Source organism: Balaenoptera acutorostrata, chromosome 20 (genome assembly GCF_949987535.1).
Source record: "Balaenoptera acutorostrata chromosome 20, mBalAcu1.1, whole genome shotgun sequence".
NCBI lineage: Eukaryota > Metazoa > Chordata > Mammalia > Artiodactyla > Balaenopteridae > Balaenoptera > Balaenoptera acutorostrata.
This window is the reverse complement of record NC_080083.1, coordinates 51807161-51820584: the sequence shown is the minus strand read 5'-3', so window position 1 is coordinate 51820584 and position 13424 is coordinate 51807161. Positions and strand designations below refer to the sequence as shown.

The following is a 13424-nucleotide window of genomic DNA, read 5'->3' as shown; positions in this document are numbered from 1 at the left end:
TTTTTCTTTAACGTGGCTTTAGAACATTTAAAATAATGTACGTGGCCCAAATGTTGCTCCTGTTGGGCGGCGCGGCTCTGGACGGAGCAGCTCCTTTTCCTTCACAGCTCAAAGCCTAACCCTAACCCCACCCCACCCCCGTCTCTACACTCTCTTCTTCATTTGTGTTCACTTCCTCGGTTGTGAAATGCCAACCCCACTGATTTTGACTCATCATCGATTTAATAACTTGACAGGAAAAAGGAGGACATTCCCACGTTAAATGTACACGTTGGCTATATAATAACATCCTGATTTCAGAAATGGTAAAACAGAAAAGAAGATGTTTTTGTACTTCTGAGAGTTTGCATTTATTGACACGTAGCTCCTGAGGGCCTGTCTTCTCATCTCTTTTGTGGTACTTCCTCACCTAGAATATGAATTCTTGAAGGTCAAGACCAGGTTCTCTGTGCCCCTCCCCCAGGGCCAGTACAACAAGAGTCTGGGAGAGGTGGTTGTAGCTCCTGGGATGCCTGTCTACCTCACAGCAGGCACTGTACAGGAGCTGGGCCTCAGGCAACGAAAGGCTATGAACATGTGTCTGCAGCTGCGGCCTCCACCCCAGTTCAGTGGGGTCCTGGCCTGGGTGCTGGCCCGCTGAGCAGCAGGGCTTCAAAATAAGTCATCACAGGCACCCTCTGCTCCCTGGGAAAGGGTGGGAATTGCCTCATATCTCCTGCCCTATCTCCCAACATTTTCGTGATTGCCATGACCCCGATTTACAGACCACAATTTGGGTCTGAGACAAGGGACATTTGTACCGCATCTAGATTTCAGAGGCACTCTTGAAATCAGAGTTTAGATGCCTAAATTTTTGGACTTTAGTTTTTTCATCTGGTAGGGACAGAGTGAAGAGATACCAAGATGTTGATTAGTTTGTGATGGTTTGGAGGCAGCTTAGCCTCACAGCATACGGTAAAGTAGTTACAAAAGATGAGAATACTGGGACCAAGGAGAGAACAGACCAGACGCAGAACAGCAAGGATCTGAGTTGCTGGCTGTGGTTGACTCTCTCTGGTTCAATCTGGGCCTCCATGGCCAAAGCCAAGGGTAATTGGGACACACCTTGATGCAGGTGATGACAGGCCACTGTTCTGCAGCCCAGGTGGACCCAGCCAAGTCATCGTTTTGTGAAAACCAGGGCTCTGGCCTGTGCAGGGCACGGTATTTTCATGCCTTTCCTGCATTGATGCACCTTCTCAAAGCACGTCCGCAGGGAAGTGGGGTTCCCAGAAAGCTGGAGGGAGGCCAGGTTTGGGGATGCACCAGGTCTCCAGTCTCTGGGGTTGGTCAGTAGTTGGGTGAGGTGCAGGGGTGCATCTTTCCCCCCAGGACACAGGCCAGGTTCACTGTACGCCTCTGCAGGCCTTGGCCCTGAGGGGAGGGCCAGCATCTGTCTTTTTCCTAAGGCCAGTCACATGCCTTTCATGAGCAATTCTAGGAAGAGGCGATGGAGCCGTGTTCACTCTCATACCAGTGCCCTGAACTGGAGTGCACCTTTGGAGGGCAGAGCCCCAGTGGCTGTGGCTCTGGCATCTCTATGAACCCAGCACAGCTGCTTCAGGATGTCCTCCAGGGGTCTCTCACGCCCAGAGAAGGTGCTCATTAAACACTGGTTGAACAACCGAGTGATAAAACATTTTGATAAAGACTACTCTCAAAAATAGAGTTCTTGGGGACTTCCCTGGTGGTGCAGTGGTTAAGAATCCGCCTGCCAATGCAGGGAACATGGGTTCGAGCCCTGGTCCAGGAAGACCCCACATGCCGCGGAGCAACTAAACCTGTGCGCCACAACTACTGAGCCTGCGCTCTACAGCCCGCGAGCCACAACTACTGAAGCCCGTGCACCTAGAGCCCGTGTGCTCTGCAACAAGAGGAGCCACCCAATGAGAAGCCCGCGCACTGCAATGAAGAGTAACTGCCGCTCGCAGCAACTCAACAAAGCCTGCGCCGCAGCAACGAAGACCCAATGCAGCCAAAAAAATAAATTAATTAAATTAAAAAAAAAAAAAAAAAAAAAAAGATTCCACACTTCCACGGCAGGGGGCGCGGGTTTGATCCCTGGTCAGGGAATTAAGATCCTGCACCCCGCCTGGTGTGGCCAAAAATTTAAAAAACAAGAAAAGTTCTCAGAATAAAACAACTCCCTTTCAACCCGATTGGAGGCATTGAGGGAGTTGACAGCAGGCTCATGGACACCCAGGAAGTCCTCCTGACTGCAGGTTTCCACTGTGGAGCAGCAGCAGGGGGGCGAAGGCTGTGCCATGGGCCACACAGCCCTACACATGGGTGAGCTGGGACATAGGAAGAAGGTGCAGTGGTGAGCGTGGCCCTGGTGGACTGAAGTGGACCCTGATTGTAAAGTATGACAGTGCTGGCCATGGAGAAGATTCTAGCAAACTACAATAACTGGTGAGTAGTCACAATAAAGGCGCTGACCTGGTGTCCACTGCCACTCTCCTCAGTGGAAGAATGGTCCATCTAGGGGATGGCTGAGGAGGCAGAAGCTTGGGGATGACTAGGGCCATGGACAGAGGGAGGGAGTGGAGAGGAAGGGTCACAGGCACTGGCTCACTAGGGCAGGGAGCCCAGGCCCAGCAGCACTGAGCTGTACAGACAGGTTTGGGTTTGGGGTGGAACCAGAAGGATCAGGTTAGACTTGGGACCTGAGAGACACGTCATGCAGGTCCTGCAGGTGCCACCTCATGTAATCCTTCACCAGAGGAGGAACCAGAACAAAGTCCTGGCTGTTGGCAGCGTGTCTGTACTACTTGGCACTTGGGGTCTGAGTTCACATATCAAACCAAAGCTTGGAAAATCCAAGAGCAAAAATAGTAGGCCCTCTGGCTTGCCGGAGCCTCGGAAGGCCCTTGCCCAATAAACCAAACTGCTGCCAGCACAGGCTGACCCTAGGTTTGAAGATTTTCACTGGACCACTTAAGAGGTGGACAGGGAGAGTTAGAGCAGCTGCGGCTGGCCCCGGGGCTCCTGCAGACTGAAACTTGTAGCCACCACCTGGGAGCCTTTCCCCTCCAAAGGTAGAGCTGTTTCAGAGGTAGCTGTGTCTGAGTTTAGTGGGAAAGGCCTTGGGCCTTGGATCCCAGAGCTGTGCAGTCTCACTGCCTCCCCCTGCCTCTGGCAGGCAGTCCTGGAAAAGGCTGGTTAGGGTCCTTAACCCCTGTGGATTCCAGAGCTGGGGGCTATGGCTCTTGGATTTACGTCTGGGCCAGCTGCTGCACGAAGTGGCATTTTATCCCATTACCCAGCCCAGCGCCCAGACTCCGGAATCCCACCAGGGCCCTGGTAAGGAAGGCCAGGAGATAACCAGCCCTGTGGGTGCCATCCTGCCATGACATGTGGTCACTGACCTGCGGGTGGGGGTGAAAGGGTACCTCCGAGTCCACCCCAGCTGGTGATAAGGTCCTGGGAGGGCTCACCCTACTGATAAGCCCTGGGAAGAGTGGCAAGCTCTGGGAGGTGCAGCCAAGGCGGGCTCAGGGAAGCGGCTGCTTAGGTGTGACACATACCACTTTTCTCACCAGCTCAGAGCACAAAGGGAGATTTTGCAACCAGCATTGAGCCATAAAAAGAAGTTTCTGGAACTGACACTCTGGAGCTGGGGATTCCTAACTGCCCTTTCCTGCCTCAGGGCTGGGAAAGGGCGTCTTAGGTACTGGGTGCCCTTGCGGGTGATGCTCTGAGGCAGCACAGTCCCTGCTACCCCAAGGTCCTGAAGAGACCCTGATGGTCAGCGGGACTGGCTGTGGAGTATGCATGGTCCTTGGCAGTCCTTCAGGGCTCCCTAGGTGCTCTTTTGTACCTCCATGCAGTGAGGATCCCCATCTCTTCCTGTTCACCCCACCTCACCAATCCCACCTTTGGACCTCTGGCCCTGCCTGGCCCTACAGGGCACAGGGGCTTGGCCAGCCTTCCATGTCACCCTCCATTGGCCTTGCTGCCCATGGTGCCAACTTCTCCACCCTCCTACCTAGCTTGGAGTCCTTATCCCAGGTCCCTTGCGACCCAGTCATCCCATTTGTTCCCAAGTCTTCAGCAAGATTCCTCTTCTCTGAGTCTGAAAGCGTTCCCTCCCAGAGGCTCAGACAGGGCCCATGAGTGGGGTGTGGGAGCCACTCTGGACACCCCACCGGGCCCAGGGTCTGACTGTGCCCCGCCCTTTCCCTGCAGGACCCACAGAGCCGAAAGGGTAGCACTGGCCTCACGGGCTGACATGACTAAGAAAGGGCTTTAAACCCATTCTCCTTCAATAGCCACAGGAGCAGTGGCGACTGCACCTGGCCCCTGGCCGGCCCTCTGGGTGCCCTGGGGTAGCAGAGGAACGGGGCCCCACTTCCCCTTTCCCACCAGGAGACGACCAGCAGACACCCTGGCTCCTTAGGGGGAGTTTATTTCCCGGTCAGAAAAGGAGAAGCAGGACAGGCTCTTGTGCGTTCTAGGCCCGGGCCTGACCGGGGAGGGGCAGGGTGGGGTGGGGGGCACAGGGGACGGCTCCAGCTGTGCAAGCTTGGTCCCACAGTTGTCCTGGCTGGGTCCTGGTTGGCCTGCTGGGGATGATGGCACCGAGCCTGGGGGCAGAGGCAGCAGGCCAGTGGGCCCAGAGGACGGCACATATGGAGGCAATAAATACTGACCGGCCAGGCACATGACTCCAGGCCGGCAGGCCCAGGCGGGACAGGTAAGGCTTGGCCACTGGTTTTGTCTGCTGAGGGCTCTCTTTTGGGGCCGTGGGCTCTAGGCACTGCCCACCGGGACAGAGAAGGCAGAGGTGTGAGAACACCCAACCTCCCAGATGGGACTGGAGGCCGCTCAAGGTTTGGCATTTGGCTTTCCCAAGCCCCTGGAGCCGTCCCCGCAGCCCTGGCCAGGGGGAGGGGGACTGGCCAGGCCCAGGCAGACCGGGGAGCAGCAGCAGCACATCCCACACACCTTCTCGGGCCACGGGGAATCACAGACGGGGCAGGGACTAGGGGAGACCACATGCTCATGCAGACACGGGGTTAGGAGATTAGTGACGCCCCCTCAGCACACGTTCCACATGTTAAGGCATCATGGTTAGACGGTTACTGACAGCGATGGATAGACTGACCGGGGAGAAGTGAAAGCTGGAGGACGACCGGCCCAACGAGGCCCCACGTGGTACACCCCACCCCCACCAGGAGGGCGTGCCAGAACACGAGGTGGGGCAACAGAGAAGGCCCAGGGGACGTGAGCCCCTCTGCAATGCCTGGCTCCCTTGCCAGGACCTCAGGTCGGGTTAGGACGGTGGGGGAACCTCAAGGGATACAGAAGGGGAGGTGTAGACCTCCCTCCCCACAGCACAGGCGGAAGCAGCAACAACACTAGACCACCGAGGAGGCTGGGGCCAGCAGGCTGGAAGGGTGGAGGAGGGACAGACAGGCCGGCCAGGAGGCAGACCAGGGGGAGTGGCGGCAGCGTGGGCAGGCCCTGTCAGCACTTTGGTCTGGGGTCGGGAGGGGTGGGGAGGGGCATGTTCGTCCTTCCGTCCGCCCGCCCTGCCCACCTCCCAGCCACAGCTCAGTCCTTCCACTCCTTCTTGATGGTGAGGTTCCACTCCCAGGACAGGTGGTCAGTCCTGTCGTCGTCTGTGAAGCGGGACTTGATGTTGTAGCTGCCTCGAGCCAGCATGCCCTTGGGGGCCTCCTCCATGGGGGTCAGGAACTCGTATTCCTCTGCCCGAGGCCCATAGCTCCCCACCATGTAGTCAGTCTTGTCAACTGCGATGCAGAAAATGCCGTCAGGAAGCAGAGCTGGGCGTTTCCTCTCTCCCTCCCGATCCCTGAGCCCCTGGGTGGCCACCTCCCTCTTGGGGGCTCGGGCCTGGCGCCCACCCTCACTCACTCTTAACGCCTTTCCTGTACGTGTGCTGGATGTACTTCATGCCGGACACGATCTCTCGGTTCACCTGCAAGGAGGCACCCCAAGCAGGGCTCAGCCAGGATCCCCAGCCCCAGCCCCTGGAACCTCCCTGAGCCTCCTCCTTACCCGGAAGGAGATTTTTATCCTGTATTCCACACCCTCCTTCAGCACAAAGGACTGCTTCTTAAAGCTCTCCAGATCACCTGCATTTGAGAGGAATGCCACACTAGGAGGTTCAGCCAGGGGCAGCCTCTGGCCCTGGTGGGGTGCTCCTTCCACCCCCCCCCCCCCCCACATAACCCTTGGCAACCCAGACCTGGACCACACCAAAGCCAGAGCCTTTTAAGACCACTTGGCTACAGTTCTTGTGCTCCCCACAAGAGGGCGCCAGCACCCCAAGAAACTATTTTTAGGGGAAGCAGCAGGGTGCCAGGCAGCCCCAGCCAGGAACCTCAGAGATGCCACTCACCTGTCAGGTCCAGCTCCAAGGGGCCCGGGGCGGTGCTACAAACCAGGATCAGTCGGGTCACCACAACATTGGGGACATTGGGGTCTGCAAAGTAACAGCAAGTTGGAGTTTCACCAGTGGGGGAAATAGTAACAAACACCCAGAAAAGCGACAGGTGTCCACACACACCCACCAGGGCCCACTCACCGGCGGACACGGCCACACGGCCCAGCAGGGCCTCCTTGTACTTGCGCAGACTCTCGTCGTCCTTATCCAGCTCCTGGATCTCCTGGATGCTCTTCTGGGCCGGGGGCTTGTAGTTGACCGAGTGCTCATCCTCCTCGTTCTCAGCCGCAATCTGCGCCAGCTGCTCGGCTGTGGGCTCCTGCTCCGCCATACTCACCTCTAGCTAGGTCTGGGACACCTGTGGGCAGGGTAACATGGGCTGTGGCATCTCCGAGGGACCCACAGTGTTTCCCCTCCTGCCCCTCTGCAGGACCCCCAGGTGATCTGCGTCAGATCTCTGCAGGTGGCCAAGCCCCCACCTGAGCCCAAGGAGAGGTGCACCTTCTGTAACAGGAAAGCAACGACAGCCAGAACTTTGAAAAGGGCCCAGACACTGGCTCCTGAGGCCCAGAGGGGCCACACTCACCTCCTTGCCCTGCCCACCTCAGGGGACCCCACCCCAGGTCCAGCACCCAGAGCTAAATGGAACCTGCAGCCTGCTCCTAGGGGAGACCAGGCACAGCTCCCCTGCTGCCCAGGAAGCAGCAGCACCCTGGTCCCACCAGGCAACATCAGGACGAAGTCCTGCTGCTTATTCTGAACTGCCCAGGCCCTTGCCTCAAGGGACCCCTCCTGCTGGGTCCTCTCTAACCAGAGGGTTCCTTCGACACGTCCTAGCTGCAAACCAAAGCCTCTGTGAAAGATATGGGTCAGTTCTGTCTCACCCTTCAAACACAGGACCCTCCTAAAGCTCATATGACAGGGCCAACCTTACTCTCACAGATAAATCCTAAAATGGCATGAAAGACCCTAAGTATCTGCCAACCACATCTCCAATTGTAAGAGTCTGAGACCTAGAATTTGCGAACCGCTGCAAACATGTGGTATTCTCAGGACCCTCCTTCCGGACCCTGCCCCAGAAGAGCCCGCAGCAGTGCTGACAAAGCGAGGAGCAGCGATGGGGCAGCCACTGGGCTTCCTTCGCTAAGGATGACCGTCGCACCCCCTAGAATCCCTGAGGAGTATCTGAAACCCGCTCAGATCTGACCTGGCGGTGCAGAAGGTGGGTCAGGGCCACCAGTTGCCAATAAAGATAGCCAAGACCGGGACCCGCGCGAGGATCAATCTTACAAAGGGCCGCTAGGGACCCGGAACCGCCCGGCCGCCGCAGGCGGGGTGGGGCCGGCCCGCTTTTGCAGACCTCCCTGCTGCTTCCTCTGGAATTCCTCTAGAAGACTCACGCCCTAATGCCATTCAATCGCGGCCGCAGGCGACAAAATCCTTTAAGTGCGATGGCGCGGCCCGCACTTCCGCAGGGCCTGCAATCTGGGCCGGGCGCGGCCCGGAGCGTGGGGTGGGGCGCGTGGACCTAACCGCCCAAGGGAAGGGGCGTCCGGCCTGGCCCAGGCCCGCGCGCACCAGCGGGGAGGGGGCCCTGGGCACGAGCGGCGACCACAAAAGAGACCTGCTCAGCCCCCGGATCCCGCCCCCAGCACCCAAGCCCCCGCCTCCGGATCCCAGCTCCCCCGACCCGCACGTGGGCCCGCCCTACGCCTGGGCCACCGCCCGCTGTCAATGCCGCCCCCGCCCGGCGCAGACCCCTCGGCGGGGCTGGCGGGCGGGGCGGGCGGCGAGAACAAAGGCGCGGGCCCGGCCTCCTCCCCCGCGGCCGCCCCGCCTGCCGCGCCCACCGCGCTCGCCAGCCCCGCCGCCCGCGCTCACCGGAGGATCGTCCTCGCCGCTCTCGCGCTCCCTCCCACACAGAATGACGAACCTTGCCGCCCCGCCCGCGCGCGCCCGGCCGGCCACTTCCGGGGTCACGCGACTTCCGCTCGCGACGGGCGGGCTGCTGAGAGCGCATGCGCGCGGGGGCTGGCGTCAGCGCGCCGCCGCCATCTTGCGAGCACGGCCTCGTGGGCGCGTCCCGCGTGGGCGGTGCGACGGTGGGGACGTCTGCGGAGGCCTATCCCGTTGGGGGTTCTGCGCCCTTTGCCCCAGGCATTTTTTGGACCCGGGCATCCCCAGGGGTCAGCCCGCAAGCTGAAGGGGCGGGGCAGTGTCACAGTCTCGCTGAGCCCCACGCAGAACGTGGGCGCGGCGTGGCATTTCCGCGAGGTGCTGGAACGCGCGTCTGTCAGTCAACGGGCGCGTCTCCCTCCACGGCCACGCCTCCCTCTGTGGGTACGCAGCCGTCATTCTGCGAGGACAAACGGACCCAGCCGGTCCCCTCTAGGAGCCGGGGTCAGCGGATGGTCGCCGTCCAGCCCGAGGCGGCCTTCGCGCCAGTCGCCGCTGTCTGGCCTCCCGGAAGTTACCGCCGGACGTTCATCCGCGGGTGTCGGCCTAGCGCTCCCTTCCAGGAGGGGGATCGGTGCGCCTGCCGAACCTTTTGCTCCTTCCAGACCAAGTCAGCATGTGGTCGCTCTGCCCGGAGCTCCTGGCCCAGACGCCACGGCCGACCCGGGTTCTTCAGCCGCGTGGCGAGTATCGGACACTTGCCCATGCGCTCAACCCGGGAGCATTTTGCAGCTCCAGGTGGGGCCCATGATTTGTGACCAATGTGGCGGGTCTGGCGGAGCCCGCGCCGCCAGTGCCCGCCGAGCACCCCGCTTCCTCCTCCTCCTCGCGGGGTCTGAGCCCCCAAATGCTCAACACCAGAATCATCACAAACACACACCCCTAGATTGCGCGTAGGAGGGCCTTTTAGGCCATAGAACTTAATGCGAAATACTGACTTTAGTTTCTTTTCGAAATGTCTTAACTTTTGAGGGGTGTTTGCGAGTTTTCTGTATCTAAGAGTCTCACTGTCCCCTTTATGTGTAGGAAGTTGAGTTGGCCAAAGACAGAGCATTCCAGTATGGTATTTATTCGGTGTGTGCTTCTGAGGCTTCCTGCCACTGAAAACCGCGATGCTAGAGCCAGCCGTCCTGCTGCACTGCTGAATCGCTGGTTGAGCAAAAGTTTGCTTTCCCATAACCCAAGTGCTTTTTGAAAAATACCGAACTTGTTATGTTAGTCACCTATTGCTGGGTAAAAACGTACCCTGGAATTTAGCAGCTTAAAACGACCAACATTTACTATCTGCGGGGTGATTCCGTCTCCAGTCTTGTGAGGTTGTGGTCAACTGTGAGCCTGGGACCTGGTCTCAAGGATCTGCAGCGGGCTGTTGGCTGGAGGGTTTAGTTCCTCGCTGCCCACAGCTTCTGGCCTCTCTATAAGGCAGTTGGCGTCCCCCAAGTGAGGCCTCAGAAACAGAAACAGAGGGACTTCCCTGGTGGTCCAGTGGGCAAGACTGCACTCCCAATGCAGGGGGCCAGGGTTCAATCCCTGGTTGGGGAACTAGATCCTGCATGCCACAACTAAGAGTCCACATGCAGCAACGAAGATCCTGCGTGCAGCAAGAGAACGCAAGCCAGGGAAACAGCAAGTGCCAAAAACAAAGCTGCAGTGTCTCTCACAGCCTAGTGTCAGAAGTGCCATCGCTTCTGCTCTCTTCTGCTGGTCACACGGACCTTCCCCAGTACAGCACCAGAGGAGAGCACAGGAGCATGAGGACAAGGAGGCGGCCCACCACATGGACCAAGGTAGAAAGAATGGGATTATGAAGCCCAGGGGACCTATCACCAGCTTCAACAGGTACCCACCAGCTCGTGTCCAATCCTGTGTCATGTGTGCCCTCATTTCCTTAACACATGCAGCAAGTTTGAAGCAAACGTCAAATGTCATAAATATTTCAGCGTGTATTTATTTCTAAGGAAAAGGATCCAGACTTCCCTGGTGGCACAGTGGTTAAGAATCTGCCTGCCAATGCAGGGAACACGGGTTCGAGCCCTGATGCGCCACAACGACTGAGCCTGTGCTCCTAGAGCCCATGCTCTGCAACAAGGGAAGCCTACGACGCGGTGAGAAGTCCGCACACCGCGACGAAGAGTAGCCCCTGCTCGCGGCAACTAGAGAAAGCTCACGCGCAGCAACGAAGACCCAACGCAGCCAAAATAAATAAATAAATAAATAAATTTTAAAAAATTAAAAAAAGGGCTTCCCTGGTGGCGCAGTGGTTGAGAATCTGCCTGCCAATGCAGGGGCCACGGGTTCGAGCCCTGGTCTGGGAAGATCCCACGTGCCGCGGAGCAACTAAGACCGTGCGCCACAACTACTGAGCCTGCGCGTCTCGAGCCTGTGCTCCGCAACAAGAGAGGCCGCGATAGTGAGAGGCCTGCGCACCGCGATGAAGAGTGGCCTCTGCTCGCCGCAACTAGAGAAAGCCCTCGCGCAGAAACGAAGACCCAACACAGCTAAAAATAAATAAATTAATTAATTAATTTAAAAAAAAAAATTAAAAAAAGAAAAGGATCCTTTGGGAGTAAATAATAGCAGTACAGTCATCCCACAAACCACTCCAGGACTTCCCTGGAGGTCCAGTGGTTAAGACTTCGCACTTCCACTACATGGGACATGGGTTCGATCCCTGGTCGGGGAACTAAGATCCCATATTTCTACATGCCACGTGGCGCAGCCTAAAAACAAACCACTCCAAACGCAGTGGCCTGGAGCAGCGGTTTATGGTTCTCTCCTCCTATTCTGTGGGCTGAGGGCTGGGCTTTCGTGCAGCTGTAATCAACTCGGGTCGTGCTGCAGCCACAAAGACTGGCCATGAAGATTGGCCGTCAAGATGGCCCCATTTCAACAGCCTGGGCTGTTGGCCCGAGGACCGCCCACACAACTCCCATGGGATTTTGGCCGCTGGACTCCAAGAGCAAATGTTCCAAGAGGCCTGTCTACTGTGAAGGAAGGGCACGACCTAGCAGTAAGGGCAGGTGAGAATCAGGAATGGAGATGTAGGGAACAGTAGCCAACGTTCAATTCACAAATCACTCAGTTTATTACACACAGTTACAAAGTAGGGAAAAGGGGGTAATGAACCACTCCAAGGAGAAGTCTGAGAAGGAGGCGTCTCAGCACGAGCAGCATCTCTGGTCTGGCCACAGGTCTTGAGACAAGTGTGAGTGGGAAGTTGCCTTCTGCTCTGACAGGGCCTCTGGCAACGTTCAAAAAGCTGGAACAGCTCTCAACAACGTGGAGTCGGGTCCTTCAGGGAAGAGTCTTCAAGTCACTGGGCTTAGTGGTCTCTTCTTAAGGAGCAACAGTTACCCACCCCCTGGGGGAGGGGTCTTCACTCTGTCAGTTGTTCCTTCTCTTCCAGTGACATACATCATCCATCAAACTTCTTATCTAAAGTAACACTCTTAGTTTATCACTTAAGATACTCGCAGTGCTACAACAGACATTTCAAAACAACTAACATGGACGTTCACGTTGGCCAGTGTGACTCCATTTTGAACTACATAACTTGTCTTAACATAGCTCAAGTCCTACAAGTTTCACACAAGATGAATAGGAATCATAACAGAAAAGAAATCACATCATAACAGAGTTAGATTCCACCTCTCAACGGGAATAGAAGCAAAGGATGTGTGACCCTCTTATGTAAAACACACTCTCTGCCTCCCAGGACCCCCAGAAGTCTCATCCCATCATGGCTTCTGGTCAAGACTCTGGTGAGGGTGAGGCTGGGGGGTGTGGCTTCTCTTAATCTGAAAATTGGGGCTGAAGACCCAGAAGACCTGCTTTGTGGCACCCGACGAAAAGATTGTCTCACTCCCTGACCTTCAGAATCTGTGACCATAGTAAAATGTGTTTGTTTCACACCACGTTTTGGAGTAATTTAAGGAGTAGTAGGTACCTGGAATACCAACCAAGAAAATATAATAAATTCTTAAATATCAAGATCTAACCAATATTTTCCTTGATTGTACTGAGTTCTTTTACTTTTTGTTAGAGCTTCATACATTGCATTAGTTGTGTTAGGGTCTTCTTTAATAGGATCATCCTCTCTGCTCTGTGCAGTGTCCTGTTGAAGGACCAGGATCACTGGTCCTTAGAGTCTCCCACAACTGGGATTGGCTGGCAACACCATACCCAGTGCTGACATTGTGTCCCTGTCCTTCATCCTTTCCATAGGTGCAGGTTGGACCTGCAGGAGCTGGACCCCTTGGAATGTGACGTGTTTCTGCACCATCACAAGGGAGGAATGACGCTGTTTTGAACCTTTTATCAAATTAGCAAAGAACCTAAGAGATGTGACAAGCATGGCCACACCCAGAACGCCCATCGGGGCTGGGGAGGGCTATGAAAGTACACCTTGAACCTTAACAGTGTTCTGAGGAAAGAACCATGGCTGTGTGCAAAGGTTTAGTTGCAAGGACATTTATTTCGGCACTTTTACAATATCAAACGTTTTCATAACAGGGATCTGAAAAGCAGAGCAGATCATTGAGCAGCCCCAGAACATCTACACTGTAGTAAATATTAATATATATTAATTTAAAAACCCTGTAATTAAAACTTTTTACATTATTCAAATAAAAATATTTAATGACATAGAAAGGCAGCTTTACTGAGGTATAATTTACAAAATCCACCCATTGGAAGTTTACAATTCAAGAATTTTTTAGTAAATTTGTAGAGGTGCATAATCCTCACGCCAAGAAAGTTTCCCTTGAGCTATTTGTAGTTGATGCCCACTCTAGCCCCCCTTCCCCCCCAGACCCTGGCAACCACTGTCCTGCTTTGTGCATCTGTAAATTTGTCTTTCTTGGACATTTCTTGTAAGTGGAATCACACAATATGTAGTTTCTGGTGTCTTGTGATTTCACCTAATGTTTTGCAGTCCATCTACAGCGTAGAATGCACATTTTGTCCTGTTTATTGTATAAGTATAGCATATTCTGTTTGTATTCACTTGTCAGTTGAT

General features: G+C 55.8%; 2 protein-coding genes across 5 annotated transcripts; one reads left to right on the top strand and one right to left on the bottom strand.

Moving 5' to 3' along the window:
* Positions 1–4431: 4431 nt before the first annotated feature.
* ARHGDIA (Rho GDP dissociation inhibitor alpha) lies at positions 4432–8436 on the bottom strand. Of its 3 annotated transcripts, none has more exons than XM_057536540.1 (6): positions 8333–8436; positions 6593–6809; positions 6407–6490; positions 6064–6140; positions 5920–5983; positions 4432–5795 (listed from the first exon to the last, which is right to left on the bottom strand). In XM_057536540.1, the coding sequence occupies exons 2-6, from the start codon at positions 6780–6782 to the stop codon at positions 5596–5598; spliced, it is 615 nt and encodes a 204-aa protein (XP_057392523.1). In that variant the 5' UTR covers positions 6783–6809; positions 8333–8436; the 3' UTR covers positions 4432–5595. The 3 variants fall into 3 exon arrangements, with proteins under 3 accessions (XP_057392523.1, XP_057392524.1, XP_007185937.1); XM_057536541.1 differs by lacking the exon at positions 8333–8436 and adding an exon at positions 7852–8092; XM_007185875.3 differs by lacking the exon at positions 8333–8436 and adding an exon at positions 7659–7829.
* Positions 8436–12855, top strand: LOC130705960 (uncharacterized). Of its 2 annotated transcripts, none has more exons than XM_057536539.1 (2): positions 8436–10194; positions 12632–12855. In XM_057536539.1, exon 1 carries the CDS (start codon positions 8470–8472, stop codon positions 9163–9165), a length of 696 nt encoding a protein of 231 aa, XP_057392522.1. In that variant the 5' UTR covers positions 8436–8469; the 3' UTR covers positions 9166–10194; positions 12632–12855. The 2 variants fall into 2 exon arrangements, with proteins under 2 accessions (XP_057392522.1, XP_057392521.1); XM_057536538.1 differs by having other exon boundaries at positions 8436–10246.
* Positions 12856–13424: the final 569 nt, after the last annotated feature.

What these genes read in the sequence shown, in the direction of transcription:
- ARHGDIA (XM_057536540.1), bottom strand. Translation starts at nt 6,782, where the DNA reads ATGGCGGAGCAGGAGCCCACAGCCGAGCAGCTGGCGCAGATTGCGGCT. An exon ending in CCGTGTGGCCGTGTCCGCCG is followed by an intron (nt 6,491 to 6,592) that starts GTGAGTGGGCCC and finishes GTTACTTTGCAG; the next exon opens with ACCCCAATGTCCCCAATGTT. An exon ending in GTACAGGAAAGGCGTTAAGA is followed by an intron (nt 5,796 to 5,919) that starts GTGAGTGAGGGT and finishes TCTGCATCGCAG; the next exon opens with TTGACAAGACTGACTACATG.
- LOC130705960 (XM_057536539.1), top strand. Translation starts at nt 8,470, where the DNA reads ATGCGCGCGGGGGCTGGCGTCAGCGCGCCGCCGCCATCTTGCGAGCAC.